General features: G+C 38.3%; 1 protein-coding gene across 1 annotated transcript in view; it reads right to left on the reverse strand.

Moving 5' to 3' along the window:
• Positions 1–20,176, reverse strand: part of POLA1 (DNA polymerase alpha 1, catalytic subunit) — a 290,911-nt gene that overhangs the window by 60,872 nt on the left and 209,863 nt on the right. Inside the window, exon 36 of the mRNA XM_052662950.1 lies at positions 4,941–5,037. Coding sequence (XP_052518910.1) covers positions 4,941–5,037 — 97 coding nt within the window. The remainder of the gene's footprint in view (positions 1–4,940; positions 5,038–20,176) is intronic.

The raw sequence follows: 20,176 nt of genomic DNA on the forward strand, positions 1-20,176 counted from the left end.
AGCAGCTGTGCATCGTATAGTCGGGCGTTGTTGTAGAGAACTGGGCCCTTTCTGTGGAGTAATACCAGTTGCAGGTGTTCCAGTTTTTGGTGCATCTCACTGATTTGCTGAACCTACTTCTCAGATATAATGGTTTCACCAGGATTCAGAAAGCTGTAGTGGATCGGACGGGCAGCAAACCACCAAACAGTGACCATGACCTTTTTCTGGTGCAAGTTTGGCTTTGGAAAGTGCTTTGGAGCTTCTTCTCGGTCCAACCACTGAGCTGGTTGTCACCAGCTGTCGCACGCAATCCACTTTTTATCGCACATCACAATTTAATCAAGAAATGACTTGTTGTTGTGTAGAATAAGAGAAGATGACACTTCAAAACGATTTTTAAAGAAAATTTTGGTCAGTTCATAAGGCACCCACTTACTGAGTTTTTCACCTTTTCCATTTGCTTCAAATGCTGAATGACCATAGAATGGTTGATGTGAGTTCTCTGGCAACTTCTCGTGTAAGAGGATCAGCTTTGATGATGGCTCTCAATTTGCTCATTGTCAGCTTCCAACAGCCAGCCACTATGCTCTTCATCTTCAAGGCTCTCATCTCCTTTGCAAAACTTCTTGAACCACCAGTACACTGTACGTTTGTTAGCAGTTCCTGGGCCAAATGTCTTGTTGATGTTGCAAGTTGTCTCTGCTGCTTTATGACCCATTTTAAACTCAAATTAAGAAAATCGCTCAAATTTACTTTTGTCTAACATTATTTCCATAGTCCAAAATAAATATAAATAGCAAGTAATAAGTCATTGGGATTCCCTGGTGACTAAGACAGTGAAGAGTCTACCTGCAATGTGGGAGACCAGGGTTCGATCCCTGGGTCGAGAAGATCCCCTGGAGAAGGAAATGGCAACCTACTCCAGTATTCTTGCCTGGAAAATCCCATGGATGGAGGAGCCTGGCAGGCTACAGTCCATAGGGTCACAAAGAGTCAGACACAATTGAGCGACTCAAAAAAAGCAAGAAATGTACATTAAAATGATGTATGTAACATAACCACATTTATTAAGAATGTATTCCAATATCAAATGGCAAATTTCAACAATGTAAAAACTGTAATTATTTTGCACCAATCTAATATAATGGTGGATACATGTCATTATATATTTGTGTAAACTCACAGAATGACTGAGTGAGCCCTAAGGTCAAGTATGGACTGTGGGTGATAACAATGTGTCAATATAGGTTCAGCAAACTGTCCCACTCTGGTGGGTGATGTTGATAATGAGGAAGGCTGTGCATGTGTGGGGGCAGGAGGTACATGGGGAATCTCTGTACCTTCTTTCAGTTTTGCTGTGAACCTACAACTGTGCTAAAAAATAAAGTCTATTAAGAAAGGCAGTTAGTGGATTCCTTTCTTTGCTTCCAAAACAATTTGACCACATCAGTGGTTTATCACACTTAGCTGCAGTTGAATTTTTGTGTCTGCAAAGGGCTCTTAGCTCCTCTAGGGCAGGGAGCATTGACCATCTTTGTTTTTCTGACATTTAGGATGGTATTCAACAAATAATAGGAAATATATATGTACTGTTTTTATCGCTGCTGAATAAATGAAAAAAGACTCAGTTGAGAAAAGTCAGACTCTTTTTCTTCCTTTATTTTTAAGCAGACTTACTTTAGACAACTGGGCAAAGATTTGAATTGATTCATGTCTCCCTCAAACAATTCACTTATCCCTACTCAGGCCAAGGCCCCCCTGGGATGAGGCAGCCAAATGGGACCATTATGTGCTGCCACCATGGAAATGGATTTTTACTTCATATATTGCCACTATGTTCCTCTAAAACTTTTGGATCTATTATGCCATCTGTGTACATTCTGGAGCAGTTACAATAATAATGCCAAGCCCCAAAGAAATAAGATTTTTAAAATGTTATGTATTTATAGTGAATATGCAGCAAATACTTCACCAAACTGAAAAACAGTCCCTTATCATCTTAAAGGAAAGGGAAAAATACCAAATGGGGTTAATTCACATTACGGACTAATGGCCTGTAAACCTTCATTTCAAAAGCAAAGCACAGGAAAAAGCTTTGACGAGAGCTACTTTTCACCATAAAAATAAACGTCTTTCCAATAATTTGTATGTGATTTTTTCCCCAAGCCAAATTGACGAGTTTCAAACACAGATTAAAGCCACCATCCAGTTATAACCCTCAAAATATGGGCTTTATAATGGAAATGGTAAAACTATCTTAGCGAAGGAAATGTTGCTAGGTACCAAGAGTAAAGGAGAGTCTATGGTAAATACTTTACATGCCAGTTTCAGGGCACTTGTTGACAGACAATACTTAGATTCCATTCTCAATAATATAATTGTGTGTAACTACTGTCATTTTTCACAGGACTTTTGATGTTAACATCTATTGGTGTTCTGGCCTTGGTCCAAATTGAATAAATTTATTTGCCCTCTTGATCCCACAGATTTTCAATTCTTTTTAACAGCAAATCTCCCTTGAATAGCTAATCAGAAGACAACATTTCACTCCAACTCATAAAGTGAGAAGTGAATTTTATATGTGTTACATTAATTTATACTTATGGAAGTTTCCCCTCTAACTGTTCACCTATGGACTGTAAGAATATTGTTGCTCTCCAATTGTTCCCTATGGATTACAACCTGTATTCAAATCTCTTCTACTTAGAACCTGTCCAAATCATGTGTTCAGAATTGTTTGGGGGGACTTTCTTAAATTTTACCCCATACCTTCTGAACTAGAAATTCTGGGTGTAGGAGCCATGGATTTATATTTTTACATGTACCGGGTGACTCTTAGGTACGAGCTTATCAAATGTCATTTGTTAGGAAACCTGTGCTCTTGGACTATGGCATGACCTAGCCTTTCATTTCTATCCCACCACTTACCACTACTAAATTATCCAAAAATGTCCAGACCAAGTAAATTCTATCCAAATTCCTTCATTCCAAAGATGCAATTTAGGAATAATAAATAAGCAGAAGATCAAAGGAAAAATAGTTACACTAATTAACACTCCATAAAGAAAGCAAAAGGATCTTGAAACGTTTAATGAAGTTCTTTCTGTCAGACATCCATTTTGCACCCTTCTTTTGCTTTATTTTCTTTATCCTTCTGATATGTAAAAGAACAAGTCAGTAATTCCATGCCGTTTTGGCTCTGAACTCCTGAATAGTGTATTTATTAGAAGCAAATGACAAAAAAAGTCCCAATCCTTAAACTTGTGAAACAGAACTAAATAGCGTGAGTATACAGATTCTATCAACACTTCTCCCTTTTTGCCAAGCAAGAATTTTGCAAGTGATTACTCTGTTCCATCCTATTTTTCAGGAGAGCAACATACACTCCTCCATGCTCTCTAAAAAGCAGGGGTAAGTTTCCAATGACTTTACAGATCAATTCTGCAAGTCTCCAAGTCACTGGGCTTTCTGAAAACTGCTCGTCATTCAGCCCTTCAGATAAGAATTTTGGAAATGTCTGGAAGAGGAATCTATCCCCTAGGAATCTAAGAACATCTAGGGACCAATTTGGATTCAGAAAGAAGTAAAAGGGGATCAAGTTCTAATATACAGATACCCAGAAAGAGGTAACAAACTTGACAGAAATGGACAATGTACTCATCAAACAGTACTTAATTCTCTAAATGCTTAAGGCCTTTAAGGAAAGATTCTTCGAGGTAAAACAGAAACACTTACTGTTGATATGCAAATAAACATGGGCTAGATGATACCAGTCATGAAAGAAAGTTCAAAAACCTAGTTACTAATGGATTAAAGGAGTTTGTTCTCTTATATAAATTTAATTTATATATATGTAGATATACAACTTTATATAATAAATTTTCTCTTATAAATTTAATTAATTCACTGAAAATAAGCTGTGGAGATAGCCCAAGGTATTGCTGAACATCTAAAGACAAGATACTAATATTTGAAAATCTCTATCAGTCATAAAGTACTTTATATTCAAAGACAGAATAAGTCAAGGCATTAAAAAAAAAAATTCTAGCCTATCTTGTAAATGGAAGAACTGAAGTCAATTATGACTAGAACAGAAGAGTTAAGACCAAATCAAGGGCATAGTGATTCAGTTATCTGGGAAATTCAGAAGTATTTGTAGGTTTCTATATGTCCTTGAGGTTGCCTCTAGCCCTGGCACTGACCAACAAAATGTTGTTGATGTTCAATGGCAAACAACATAAACACTTTATAGGTAACTAATACGAAAAATGTGTAAACTCACCTTTTTAAATATTTTACAGGTAATAGAAAAGTTGTCAATGTGATTTTCAGGTAGGAGAAAAAAAACCCATGCACTTGTCATGACATTTTCAAATATTTTAAGTTATGTAACAAAGCTTTTCTCAGGCCTATTAAGCCCCACAGTGCCTGCAAGTCTTGTGTAAGACATAGGCAGCACCTGATAATCTGGGCTGAGGCATCTATATGTTCTCTTAGGGTGGAGTCAATAAAAGAACTCCACCCCAGTCCTGTGTCTCAAAATGAACCTAGGCTTTTAGTGAACAGCAGAGACATACTCCAGGTCTATTTTTTCTGGTAATATCTGGTTTTTGTAGGTCCAACGATCACGTTGCCTATGCTTACTTCATTACAATTACTAAACTCTATAGAAAATAGCATTTTTAAAATATAGCATTTAAAGAGTCCTTTCTGTACTGTTCCTCCCTCAAAGCCCAGCTTTAATAGAGAACAATGTGAGAAAGGCTGAGGGGGCCAAAGCCGGGGATTCCTATGCCACCGCCCCTCATGCAGGGGATGCCTGTGCTCACAACAGCCCCCATGGCCTGCTTCTCAGACAGTGGTGTGATGCTGCATGAACAGCCTGACACAGTAGGTCTGGCTTTTATGATGCAAATTTCCACTTTAAACTCAAAGGTAATTACAGTATTTTAACATACCTTTCTCATGATCGGTAATAAGTTTCTCCAGTGCACACTCCACATCAAAAATGTACCGGTAAAAGCACAGCTGGGTGTACAGGGACTTGTCAGAATACTGCAATATAACAGAAAAATAAATGAATTTTGGGGAGGGGGGGAGCTTTGGAGATCACTCAGCAAGTGTATCCCCTAATTTAACTTCCATATCAAGCAGTTTTTTTTAAAGAAGGGGGGTGAATAAGAAGGAGAGAATCATATTAATGATTTGTCCCCCTCATATGGCATACATACCTTTCATAATTCAGAATAAACCCTGCCACTTTGATCATAGATTACTACTTGTGAAGCTACAGACTGATTATCCCTGCTGTCAAAAAACTGATTTTGTCAAACTGCAAATTCCTATGCACTCTTGACAATTTGCACTGTTAATTGGGAAAAGTGGTACTGTGCTTCCTAACTGGGACCTATTCAGGCTAGGAGGAAGTTAAACAATTTCTGAAATACAAGCTCGATTTTATGACTCATGGTGAGAGGGACGAGCCCACAGATACAACATGGTGAATAAAGCACAGACCTGGGAACATCTTGACCACTTGTTCTGTGCTCATCCTTAAATGGGCAACATATGACCTCTGAGAAATAGCGTGTGAAATGAAATAACCAAGGCTTATCATTCCATCAATATCAAAACAATGTTTAATGATTTGGGCAAGTTCTAACTCAAAAAATCATAGTATTACTGAGGTAATCAAGAGTCACTGTATCTCACCCTGTGTGGGGAAAAACATCTGCAGTCAACTCAATAATCAAAGTGAGAATTATTTGGCAAATCATGTTCAATTGCATTTGTATTTCTTTTAAGTTGGCTGCTCCAGAAACTTACTTTCCTTCCTCCTATAGGGTTAGATAGGTGGGAAACCTTTATACCAGAGGACGATGAACTAGGGCTTTGGTGTCATCTTTGGGAGTGAGGGTGTGAAACCAAAGCGAAACAACTCAATCCTCGGAACTTCTCAAATAACAAACTCAAAAGACAAGCACGTTACCAGGTCTCACTTGCTGTCTTGGACAAACATGAAATCTAACAGCAACTGAGTACCTATTGTGCACCAGTAACAACAAACATACAGCTAACTCACACAACACAGTAAGCACTCTACAGATATTGATTGGTTCAGTGAATGAATCAATGAATAGCCATGATAACCAGGTCATTTGGTACAATCCATGCAACAGGGTCAGGTGGCACCCACAGACTAGCATGTGACTAGAAACTTACCACTATCTACAACTAGATATACAAATGATCTTATTTTGAAGGGAATCTCTTCGGTAACCAAGTATTAGATTCCAAGATCCTTGCTGGCTATCAATGGTAAAAGACTATAGCCAACTCAACTGGGTACAGAAGTGAAATTTAGTGTTTAGAGCACAATGGTAGACTTTCCAGCTCACTCCATTATAAAGTCGTTACTAAATTTAGTGTATTTTAAACTTCTTTGGCCACTACAAGTGGTATCTATAAATATTAGGCTGTAGGAATAACCCACATATCAGCCAGAGCTATTGTCTTTTTCGAGTGTGCATTCCTTCCACCCATTTCTCTTCTTTACCTGAACCTATTTTAAAAAGTATACCTAGAAGCCTATTTTATTTCTTATTAGCTATTCTACAATATGCATCATCATTATACTATTATACACCAGTTATTTTTAGCGAATCCTGATTACTGCTTCCTGGGGGAAAAAAAAGGAGGACGACAGCGATTAAGTTATTTGTTTAGTTTTTTAGATTCAGCAGTAATTGCTGGTACACATCTCCCTGACTGCACACATGCTGCAGGTTGAATAGAACACTGAAATTACCTCCTTCATAATAGTTTGTTTTGATAATGTATTGTGTGTCGAGATGATGAGAAACAGTTGCTGTCAATTTGATTAGCCATTATATTTTTATGTTAATTGCCATTATTGGGTCCATTCTGTTTAGTGTCACCATAGAAGCCATACAATGTTAGCATAAATAACAAATTGGAGTAAATTAGGAAGATATATTTTTGCCAATTCATTTTAATTGCCCCTCAGTCCTTCCGTTGGTTAACGCAGCTGTTGACCCATAATAAGCACTGGGTCAATATAGCTGCTTGTCAATTCAGAAATGCAAAGTGCTGTGTTGCTGGTAATGGATATACAACAACCTTTGCCAGCTAACTGAAGCAAACGAGTGACAACCCACATGAAGGAATAAAGCGTCAGCCACGGAGTTTAGTGACCTGATATTAGTAGGCAGGCTAATTGAAAGTCAATGCTTAAATGGATAAGGAAAATAGGGGAAAAAAATTAAAAAGGAGTTATATATTTTTTAAAAATATACCAACACCTCCTGCCCTTTTGATTCCTGACATATTTTGCAATTAGTAAACTGGTTGAAAACAAAAGGCCCTATTAGATTTTCAATGTCAAATACAATCAAGTGGTTTTAAAGAACACACATGAAATGGAGAAAACTATAGTTTAAATGAACAAGAATAACACCTACTTTTGTTTTCTTGATTTTTCCTTATTAATTTGTGATCACTTGGAGGGGCTTTTTAAAAAATCATTATCATCTTTTCTTTTTTGCCTTTGATGATAAATTCTTCTAATCAAGAAAACTGACACCCTCTAGTCTTTTCTGAGATCTTCAGCAGGTTTTTTTCCCACACTTAAATGCTCATTCTGACTGTACAAGATTGGATGGAAAATACTTCAAGAAAATAAGGTGATATTTTAACATTTTTCTCTCCAGCTTTCACTTATTGGTTTAAAATGTTCGATTTCTTGCTCTTTCCTTGAAAATTGCACTCAACACGGTGCCTAGGCTTCTTTCAATCTTCCTTTATAGTTAGAACATCATGTACCAAAGTGGTGGATTGTGATTTAGTAAGGACAATGCTGAGCTGAAAGAGCTACTGTGTGTACAACGCTTTGCATTCAAGTTAGTTGCTTGGAGTGTTAACAGAGTAGTAAGTGGGGGCCCCATACATACGCAGGGGTAGGGAAGGAATTCCCCTATGATATACCTGGCACAGAGGAGGCACTTAGCAAATACTGTGAAAGAAATGAAGGAAAAAGGAAAATGCTTCAATACCACTATTTTTGATGCATTCTGTTTGAATCCCATCATCAGACGACATTAGAAACAATGTGAACTTCATTCTGTCTCCAAGCCAAAGTATTATGTTCAGATGAAAACATAGGCCCTAGATTAGTGGTCCTTCACCTGGCTGTACACAGAAGTACCTGGGGAGTTTTTTAAAAACACTGATGCTCAGATCTCGGCCCTGGAACAACTAACTCAGAACACAGTGGGGAATCCAGGGGATGGGCACTGGTAAGGGCTTCCAGGTAGTTCCAGCGGGTAGTCTGAGAAAAGAACTGCTGTGCTGCATACTACCTGTACCAGAGACACTTTTTTTTTTTAATCTTTTTTTTATGGGTCCGCCTGGCGCCACCCGGGCGGCCTCCTACTTCCCTCCGTGTCTCACCCAACGGCAGACCAGCACCCCGCCACCAGGCCAGGTTTGAAATCCCAGAGATACTTTTAGAGCCATGGCCCTGATCCCTCCAAGCTGGCTCAAGATCAAGGAATTTATACCAGTCAAAAAAGCCTAAGAAGTTTTCCTGAGAACCACTGTGAGGAAGATGCTTGCTTTTTAAAGCAAGTTACTGTAATCTTAGTACAGGATGTATTTTCATTTACATAAATGCAGGGCAGGGTTAAACCTAACTCGCATTTTGGTTTTTTGTTAAACACAAGTACACAAATAACGAGTGTATGGCTTGATGCACAAAGTTAACATATCTCTGTGATCAGCACCCACAAGAAACAGAACTTTACCAGCCTCCTAGAAGCCCACCCTTGTTCTCCTCCCATTATTCCCCATCTTCTCCCTAAAGATAATAATAGATTTGCCTTACACACACATACAAACACACACACCTTTATGTGAATATAATCTTATAGTTTGCATTCTTTTCTCTTTGGTTTCTTTTGGTCAATATTGTATTTGTGACATGATTCATCCATGTTGTTGGAAGTAGTGGAAATTTGTTTATTCTCATTGCCATAAAGTATTTCACTGAATGAATATACCATAATCTATTTAGCCATTCTACAGATGAAAGGCATTTAAGTAGTTTCCAGCTTTTTGGCTACTGAATGGTGCTGCTACCTACATACTTGTACACACCTTTGCAGTATTAGCTTGGTGCAAAAGTAATTGTGCCCCTCAAATGCCAGCCTGGCCACAGACCTGCCCCACTCCTTCCCACCTTCTGTTCCAGGAGGGCAGGCCACGTGTTCCCTTCCTCCTCTGTGCCCTGGCCCAAGCAATTCTGCCTTCCCTTTCAGGCCCATCCTTCCAGCTTTGCCTAAAGATCCGCTCGATCCACTAGGTTTTTATATACCTTAGCAGACCTCAAAGTCACTGCAGTTTCGGAGAAGCCTTTGCGCCTCCATGCTTCAGTTTGTCCACAAACCCAGTCACCTCTCCTCTGGAGCCCCATGTTTCACCACACCCTCCAGCACAAAGAACACACTCCAGCAGTCCTCACCAGTGTGATCACCCTCATGCCTCCAAGGATGTAAGCTCCTAAGGGCACGGATCGTGTGTAACCCCTCTCCACTGGGCACCCAGGCCAGAGCCAGGCTTGTGGTTGGCCCTCAAGGAAGGTTTGTAGAAGGAAGGGATTCATGGAACCTGTCTCCCACATCTCACTTAGCCTCAACATATGGGCTAATGACACTAGTCTCGGAAATGATTTCTAATGTTTCCTGTGTATATCTACTCCAGGGCAGACTGGCTCTGGGGTCAGACTGTATTTGGTCTCAAATTCAGTTCTGCCACTTAAAGGACTGGGTGACCTTGGACACAATGCTTAATTAATCTATTCATACCTCAAATTCTTCATCTGTAAAATGAGAAAAGTAAACCTCTCAGGAATGCTGTAAAGATAATGAGCTAGCATATATGTGGCAATCTCCCAATTTATTCCCACCCCCCAAACCCTGGTTAACTATACATTTATTTTCTATATCATGACTCTACTTCTATTACTTCTGTTTTGTTAATATATTCATTTGTACCCTTAAAAAAAAACAATTTCACATATAAGTGATATATGATATTCATCTTTCTGTGTCTGACTTATTTCATTCAATATGCAAATCTCTAGGTCCATCCATGTTGCTGTAAATGGCATTATTTCATTCTTTTTTAAGGCTGAGTAATATTCCATCTCTCTCTCTCTCTCACACACACATACATAACTATATATAAAATAGATACATAATAAGAACCTGCTGTAGAGCACAGGGAACTCTACTCAATACTCTGTAATGACCTATCTGGGAAAAGAATCTTAGAAAAAACAAAGTGGATATATGTATAACTGATTCACTTTCTGCGCACCCGAAAGTAACATTGAAATCAACTATAATCCAATAAAAATTTAAAAAGTGTAACACACTAGCATATGGAAAGCACCAGCACTATGAATGGCACACTCTGTATGTCACTGATAAATGACGTATTCTGTACTTTCCCAACTAGAGCGCAGCTTCTGGAGGGTTTGAATTTCTACACAGTTGCAAAACCCAATGCCATGCCCTCAATAGGTGCTCTAGAAAGTTTATAAGGAATATGTTTAAACTCGAACTATGAACACCCCCTTTTAATGAATGCATTCAACTGCTATTTCTACTGTTTTAGTTAAGATATGCCTTTAAAATTTCAGTATCCTTCAATGTCTACATACCTTTATGTCTTATATAAATTATTAGTCTTGATTACTATCAAGATTAATCTTGAAACGATTGAGATATGCTGTTTTATTTTTTCTGTCACCCAAATTGGTTTTCTGCCCATTTTATTTGCATTATTTATGCTTTTTCTGTAAATACAGAACAAGAGAGGGTGAAAAAATACTGGTTTGCCAACTCCAATGTACTTCTTTGCAAAGGAAATTATTTCCATAGGCTACAGAAATAACTTATTTGGATTACTTCAATTAGTTCTAATACAAAACATTGCTACCACTTCATTAATCAGCTGCTTGTGAGGGTTACTTTTCCAAGAAGTCTTTTTAGTAATTTGATTAGAAAGAATGGTAGTGCACATTATCATCTGATTCAGTATGTCCATCAAGTAGACAATTTACAGTGAGTTCTTGATAACGATGGGCTTATTTTAAAAAAGCCACACAGACAGCAATTTCTTCATTTTATAATCCTAGTCCTATTTTTTTGGTGAAGATGAAGTTATTTTTCAAAGTCTTTGGCGGCACACGGTGCTGAATAAGCATCAGGAACTATTTCAATGCTTTAAGAGGCATTTCACTCTTTGCCTCTCCCCAGACAACCCCCCCCCCATGAATGATGCAGTAATTAAAACCTAATTATTATCTTCATTTTAAACAAAACCTAAAGTGAATACCAATTAATAACAACATACTAATGAGCATCTGCTGTGATGAAATTGAATATGAATGTGCTGCAAATTTCGGGTAATTTATTTTTTTTTAGGGGAGTGCCACTGGTCGCGTTCTGCTGTTAGAAGATTATATAGAATGTACACCATTTTCTATCAAGTCATTCTGCACATGGCAATTTCCATCTTAGGAGACAGGGCTGGCTTTAATGCTACAGATGTTGAAATATCCAAATACTGGTCATGTTGTCTTCACTGGGACTGAGGACAATTTTAGGATTCTACCTTGAATTTATTGCCCTCTCTTCAGAAGTTTTCCTTTTTTAAATGCCATATTTCAAGGTTAACCTCATGCCAAAAAAGCCCCACAAAAAACCCCAAAAGATTTCAGTTAGCCCCCATGCTACATATAATCATGTATTAACATCACAATGAGAAATATAAATTTCTAACCAGAAGAAATAATAATATAAAAATAAGGTTGGTAAGTCACTTTGGATTTCACTGGAGCTATAAAATGGCATAGAAACATTTATGTAAGTGAGAGAAACCCTTGATATCTGGAAGTATTGAGGTAGTTAACTTTGTTCAGATTCATTCACGTTACTAACAGCACCACACCAAGAAGCAAAATGTGGAGACAGAATGAGGTTCGGCAGATTACAGTTTCAACCTCCATATCTATAGTAAGAATGAGTAGGGCAAGATCAATGGTTTTCAAGTATGTTCAATTCACGTGCCTTGGAGGCTTCTCAAATGTTTGATTCTGATTTCACTGATTATATATTCACTGTAAAAAATTCATGTATTCACATGTACTACCTCTCAAATTTTAAGATGTGTAAGATCCCAACATATTAGCTGGTGTTCTCACTGAAAAATAAGTTATAAGCTATAAAAATCTCATCTTTTTTATAGTTGGGAATTCTGCATGAAATCTTATTTGGATAAAAGGGTTTCCTAGATTAGTGAGTTTTCTAAGGTTTCTTTCTAGATTTAAACTGAACTGAAAACTACTTTGACTTTCTTTCCCTGGCACATTCACCCAAATATATCTAATCTGGCTAAAATAAAAATTCTCTACCACTTCCCAACTCATCCACAAAAATTTGGCAAAACTGAAATCTAGAATGTTTGGCCAGCTTTCTAATATTCTTATTAACTGGCACCAAAGGGTCTATGATGAGCAATATCAACAGCTACTAAAATAAAATAAATGTACATGGCTACTGTAAATAAAGTGATGCAGCATTTAGGACAAAAACTTAACTGTGTAATCTGACCTGGCTGTTAAGGTGTACTCTGGCTTAGGTGACATCTCAGAACAAGTTCTGCCTCAGATGGACAAAACAGGAGAAGGCTGTCATAGCTGATCCAAGCCAAGCCAAAGTCAGCCTCCCTTCACACCACTAGCCACCAAGCACATAAGAAAGATTGCTGTCCATTTATTCAACAAATTGAGCATCTAAAATAGGCCAGGCACTATTCCAGCTGCTAAGGCTACCTCAGAGAAAGAGAAATAGGATAAGATTGCAGGAGCTTATAGCCTGGTATGGGTGTGACTTTTCCAACACTACATTGCAGTCAAATGTGGATATTTCCATTTATCTACCCGCTTCTCACAGCAGCTGCTCTCTGTAACTTTTTAATGGCATGTTTATCTTGCATTTCCTAACAGAATTATTTGAGTGTTTTAATTCTTACACTACAGAGAGATCTCAGATGATTATACTCATTTTAAAATTTGTGTCCCTTGCATTTATATAATAATGTTAGGCTTTTCAAAGCATTCAGTCCTCACAAAAGCTCTGTCAGGTAGGTGGGAAGTTAGAATTATTGTCCCTATTTGACAGAGCTCATCAAAGGTGAAATCACCTGTTCATGATCCTAGATCTGGTCAGTGAATGGAGCACTAATGGCCAGTTTGCAAACCTCTTAGAAAAACCAGTGGAGTCAAAACTAGAATGACAGTTAGTGACTAGAATCAATATTTTTTATTGCCAAATGGCATCTTAAATCTTTGCCTGAAATGCTGGTATAGGATTATCTGAGGTACAATTTTAAAGTCCATATGTGCATGCTATTTGAAGTGAACAGAGATTTCCCAAATGTTATCAATGTGTTAAATCACTGTGCTAAAGGAGAGGGTTGAAGAAGTTTAGCATGATGTGTTAATATGCATTTGACACTTTCCAGTTTTCAGCTCCATCTCCCCAGCATTATGCTTTCTCCCATTTGATCTTCAATAAATGAACTAGCCATTCTGATTATCTTCATTTTACAGATAAGGAAGCTGAGACTCAAATAGGTTATGGGACTTGCCCCAGGTCATGCAACTAGTAAGGGGCAGAGCCAAGACTTGATCCCAGGTTTTCAATGTCCAAGCCCCTTGATCTTTGTAATATGCCACTTTTCATTCATACACTTTCAACAATGTCATTCTGTGTGTTAATCAGCTCTTTTGTGGCTAGTTTTCAACCTGAAATACTCAGTGCACCAGAGAAGCAGTGTATTATAAGCACCTGGTACCTCACTCACACTGTTAGGCTACAGTGATACCATGTTTAGGGTATAGCCCACCATGAGTAGAAGTGGCAGGAGCACAGGGCCAAAGCAAAGGGCATTGGCTTGGGGGCTGGAGGTGCAGACTGCAAGCAGAAACTGACCAAGCCAAATCAAAAGTTTTCCAATGTGTATCATGGTTGAACTGGGGACCTAAAGTCTAACTGTGTCAATTTAATTTTCTAATTTTTGCTCACCTTCATTCTAAGATGCACCTTTCAGAAAATGCACCTTTGAGCAGAAAGATATAAAAATCTTGAGTTCTTAAAAGTTTATGTTCCACACAGATCTCTGTGCACACACTTCAGAAAAAATTTTTATGGGTTTAGAAATTCCTTTTAGAACATAAAGAAGCTTTCCTTTTCTGTTTTACAAATTGAAAAACTGAGGCTTGGAGAAATGAAGTAACCTCTCCTCTCATTTGTAAATAGATGGGGGGGATGCACCCCATCAAAGCACTGTTACCAGGATTACATGACATAATATGTGTGAAACATTTAGGACACTACCTGACATACAGTGAGTGCTAACTAACTGGTAGTGAGTCTTTTAACTTTTTCTTAGCTATGAACACTTGTCTTTGGGAAGTTTCCTGAAGTAAACCAAGTAGGCACCTGCAAGAACTTGACATTTTTTTCCCCTTTTTAATTTTGTGAACTTCATTCAAGAGCCAAGGCCAAACAATATACTCTTATGATTCTAAGTAAAAGTCACTGATTAAGTAAGCAAATTTTTTAAAAAGGAAGGGTGGTAGGATTTCAGTACCAATCACTGTAAAAAAAATGAAGACCTGATTTCTAGAAATCAGGTCAAGTATTTCCTCACTTTTAATCTCTTTGCAACTAATATATAGCAGTTCTGTTTATTTTAAAATTTTTTTGATGTGCATCATTTTTTTTTTTTTCGGACTGATGTGCATCATTTTAAAGGTCTTTATTGAATTTGTTACAACACTGCTTCTGTTTGATGCTTTGGTGTTTTGGCTGTGAGGCATGTGGGATCTGAGTGCCCCACCAGAGATCAAACCCCTGCCTCCTGTATGGGAAAGTGAACTCTTAACCACTAGACTGCCAGGGAAATCCCAATAGTTCTGTTTAAAGTACTGTAATCTCCTTGAGGATAGACATCCTATCATAAATACCTCAGGACTCCCAAGATCCTGGAATAGGGAGGATGACGCCAAAAACACAAGTTCTTTAGAAGAAAAGTTCTAAGCAAAGCAGTAAGCGGTTAAATGTGAAAATATGAGATAAGGCAAGTATGGTGTGGTTGTTAACAGCACAGACTCTGGAACCAGTATGGGTTCAAATTCCGCCTCTAACATTTAGCAGATATGTGATCTTGGACAAGGCATTGAAAACTACACTCTCCACCTCCTCATATGTAAAATCAGTGCCTCCAACAGTAGCATATGTTTGCTTTACATCTTTTTGGGGGGTTGAATTTAGCTACAAAAAACCCTTAATGTATCTTGATAGTCTTGTCTTTCTTCTACTGTCTCTGTATATAAGCCTATAATGAGGTTAATACACCTTATAAGCTATTAGAAGACAGAAATTGTAGCTACGAATGCAGTTTTAAAATGATAGTCACAGAATATCACAGGCTCACATAACAGTAAACTTAAAAAATGATGCTGAGGAATATTCAAGAAAGGGTGGAGTGCTTTTTGTTTTGTTTGTTATTGGTGGAGGTCAGTTACTACTTTAACAGAAGTCGAAGAGGCAGATTTTGGAGAGGACTTCACTGACTACTTTCAATTTTTCCTTCTGGTATAAGGTCTCATCTTAATGATAAACAGTAAATGCACCCAACAGTGGTTAATGGTGTGGATTCTGGAGTCTGCCAGGCTCTCCTTCAAATCCTGGCTGTGACATTTATTGGAGGTAAAGTCCTAGGATGACCAACCTCTCCAAGTCTCAGTTTCTTCATCTGTAAAAGACCCATGCGACTGTTGTGAGGATTAAATTGAATAATGCATATGAAGTATCTGGCACAAGTGGCGGCACTGGTGGTAAAGGACCTGCCAATGCAGGGGATGTAAGAGACATGGGTTTGATCCCTGGGTTTGGAAGATTCCCTGGAGGAGGGCGTGGCAACCCACTCCAATATTCTTGCCTGGAGAATCCCATGGACAAAGAAGCCTGGCGGGCTATGGTCCATAGGGTTGCAGAGCTGGACACGAATGAAGCGACTTAGCATAGCACAAGTGTATAGTCTGGCACATGGTAAGCACTCAGTTTGCCTTAGTTATCATTTAAGTGTTATACTCAATAACACTATTGCTTGATTCTAAGACACCTCTCATCACTTTGAATGTTTCTGAAACAAAGATTTGTCTTATGAACTGTTGTCTTTGCTAAAACTTTTCTTTTCCTCTGAAATGCTGCTACTAAATCAGTGGTATGTCTTATAATTGATGCCACCATAGAAGAGAGAAATACATTGGGTATAAACAGACTTAACATTTATGCCCTCCTTGTTCTCCTAGTTCATTAGTTAAGATTCACTTCTTGTTACTATTCAGTTCAACTAGTCAGACTACGTTTGGCCGTGATGCTGTTCTAGTCGTCTTAGTCAACGAAATAAATCCATATATCTTACATCTAACACAGCCATTAGGCTTTAAGGCCATAGACTCCCCATGCTAACCAGGCATTATCAAAATACAAGATAAGAAGAAGTGATTCTTTTACTGATATGGTTTGGAATTTCTATAGGAAATTTCAGGTAGCTAATTTAGGTACCAAAACTCATTACACATCCAAAAAACACATGGTAGATGTCTTATGATTTTGTTTTTGATGTTTTGTACAAGAACCTATTCAGTAACAAGTCACTATAGTTATACTTTTCAAATGTCAGTAAATTAATTTTGACAATGAAAAAAGTAACAAAGGAAGGGTACTAATATGCATCCACATGTAATTCACTAATTCCTCTTCTAAATTCTTCCAACTTGCCAGAATTATATTAGAACCACAAAAACAGAGCCAATAAAAACTAGTTTGGCTGTTCTTTGCCCTTTCTTTCTACAGTGCATTAGAAATTACAGTCTTAGACATTTGTTTAACTAGAAACTAGGCTTGCTTGTATTCAAGACCTGGTCTTTTCTACTGAAAGCTTACCTAGGCCAAAGGGCTTCCCTGGTGGCTCAGCGGGAGACTGGGGTTCCATTCCTGGGTTGGGAAGATCCCCTGGAGAAGGAAATGGCAATCCATTCCAGCACTCTTGCCTGGAAAATCCCATGGACGGAGGAGCCTAATAGGCTACAATCCATGGGGTCGCAAAGAGTCGGACACGACTGAGCGACTTCACTTTCACTTTCATTTTACCTAGGCCACCTTCTACTTACAACAGGAAACCAAACCATTCCATACAGAGGTGTCAAAACAAGCAAAACACAAACTGGCTAATGGACTTTCCTAGGAATAAAATGAATAGTCATCAATGTGTTCTCTGTTGACTACTTTCTCCTAAAAGGAAGGAAACTAGTAATTACCTGTAACTTTAAAAAAAAAAAAAAGATTTGCAATCTAGGAAATTATATCTGGTAAAATGAGAAAAACAGAAACAAAAATCCTATCCAGGCTCTATACACCTAGGTCTCACATCATGGGGTGTCCTTTGATAATATATCCCACTCATGTCCTCTCTCCCCCTTTAAAAACTGTCCTCAGGTTCCTGGGATTGGCTTCATCCCAGCTGCAACAGACTGAGATGCTATTCTACTGTTTTTCTGTCTTAACTCACATGCTTTATCATACTCTATCTGGGGTTTGCACAGAAAGTTCAAGGATTAACAATGAATCATTAGTTCCTAAACCTACGTTACACCTGCATCTTTTGCGTCCTGAGCAGGCGGCACTGATATGAAAAAGTATCTTCTTTCTTCCGCATTCCTGCTGGCTCCACTTGTTCTGTAATCCTTGAAGACTATAACAGAAGTATCTTGATTTGAACTCCAGCAGGTCTGTTTCTCTCAAATCATTTGTCAACGCTCACCTATGTTACTTGAGTCACTGCCGATATACACACTGTGGTGCTCAATTATTCAGATGCAGTTGGTTCACTTCCTTGTTCTTCCCCTTTCTGGCTTTGGGCCAGTTCACTTCTCAGCAGTTTTTCAACCAGCAAAGTGAGAAAAAGTAACATATCTTCCTGAAATATAGTACTGGCATATAGTAGGTATTCAATAAACACTGTTCCAGTATCGAGTAAATAAAGCATGAAATCAGCCAAAGTTTTTTTTCCCTTTTTTAAGCAATACTAAAGACTTGGACGGGAAGTGGAGATGACTGGTTAAAAATTTAAGTTCTCATTATTTGTGAATTTCATCTGCCCAGGTGACTGATTTACCAACATTTTCTCAGCAATTGAACTATTGTTATACATGAACTTTAACAGAGCAATCTCATAAATAAAACAGATAAAAGAAATACTCCAGCGGTATCTTTGAATAAGGTCAGGGCCCTCACCCATAGAATACAATTTCAAACTCTAATAAAATCCCAGGATGTATATGCAGAATGTAGGAGCTAGAGTCCTAGGTTCTCCAAATAGGCCCATTAGTTTTGTTAAGAAATGAAAAGGGCAAATTCATATATCATCAGCTGAAGATAAAGATATGGATTTGCTAAGCCTAATATGTGTGTGTTCTAAGTCGCCTCAGTCGTGACGACTCTTTGTGACCCCATGGACTGTGGCGCACTAGGCTCCTCTTCCATTGGACTCTCCAGACAATACTGGAGTGGGTTGCCATTCCCTTCTAAAGGGATGTTCCCGACACAAGGACTGAACCTGGGTCTCATGCACTGCAGGCAGGTTCTTTACCATCTGAGCCACCAGGGATATGGAACAGTGTAAATCACAACCATTATAAAATAAAATAAAAGAAAGCATATTTATTGGAATATTGTCCCCCTTTAAAGTTGGCATTAAGTGGGCATAAGTCTGGAGGCAGCTGGAGCATTCAGTCATGCACAGGCCTGTAGGAGGTCCTGCCCACCAATATGACTACACCATAATCTATTTCACCTCGCTTAGAAACACTGTTTAAGAGTTGTGAATGTAAAATAACCTTAACCAGTAATTTCAAACCAGGAGAACAAAAGGAACATGATTGAAACTAATTTACATTTTCAATTATTACTACAAAAATTTCGAATCTATGTTCTTCTTTTTGTGGTCTGTTTGTTTTTAAATGATCACCTTTACCTGACAGGAAGGGCATGTGTGAAAGGGGTTCCAGAACGCTGGCAATGGGGAGATAAAGAGAAAACAAACCAGCTCTCCATGAAGCTATGTATCCCTCAATAAACAAGACAGAAGAATGGTAACTATGAGCAAATACATGCCTATACTGCTGAAAAGAAAATAGAGCTTCCTGAGGTCCATCATAGTTTTTAATAATTACATTAAAAATACTTATTTATTTATTTGTCTGCATCAGGTCTTAGCTGTGGTACATGAGGTCCAGAGCTTGTGGGGCTCAGTAGTTATAGCACGAGGGTCTACTTGCTCTGAGGCATGTGGTATCTTAGTTCCCTGATCAGGGATAGAACTGCATTGCTTGCATTGCAAGGTGTATTCTAACCACTGGACCACCAGGGAAGTCCCCTACTATTGTTTTTAAAAACAAAAAACATGCTGCTCTAAAATCCAGAGTTTCCTATTCAAAACTCTGTCATGTTTTCAAGGCTTTACTTTTTTATTTAAATAGTTAGAACTTGCATATGGCCAGACACTCCCAAATCTATCCCATCCCAAAAGCTGGGCTTAGGAAAGACCTTCCTTTGTTTTTACTTTAGCAAAATGAGAATATTAATGTCTTGTTCCTCAAGAGATTTTTGTCATAGCTTGATACTTTCTCCTTGTGTAGATTCTTTGACAAAAAGCATAGCAGGGGCTCTCAATCACATATCTATTATATTTATGTGAACTGTGTTTACAAGGTGGCAGGAGTTGGGACTTATTGTCATGTAACCTCAGTGCCAGATATTTAATTCATCTAACTTGTGTAAAAGGAGCTCCCTTAGTTCTATGTCTCCACATATATCCCTGTATTTGAAAAGATTTACTCTTGAAGCGGTAAATAAATTCGCCTGCCAATGCAGGAGACACAGGTTCGATCCCTGGGTTTCCCTAGTGGCTCAGTGGTATAGAATCTGCCTGCCAACAGGAGACGCTGATTTGATCCTGGCTAGGGAAGATTCCCTAG

Source organism: Budorcas taxicolor, chromosome X (assembly GCF_023091745.1).
Source record: "Budorcas taxicolor isolate Tak-1 chromosome X, Takin1.1, whole genome shotgun sequence".
NCBI classification, from domain to species: domain Eukaryota; kingdom Metazoa; phylum Chordata; class Mammalia; order Artiodactyla; family Bovidae; genus Budorcas; species Budorcas taxicolor.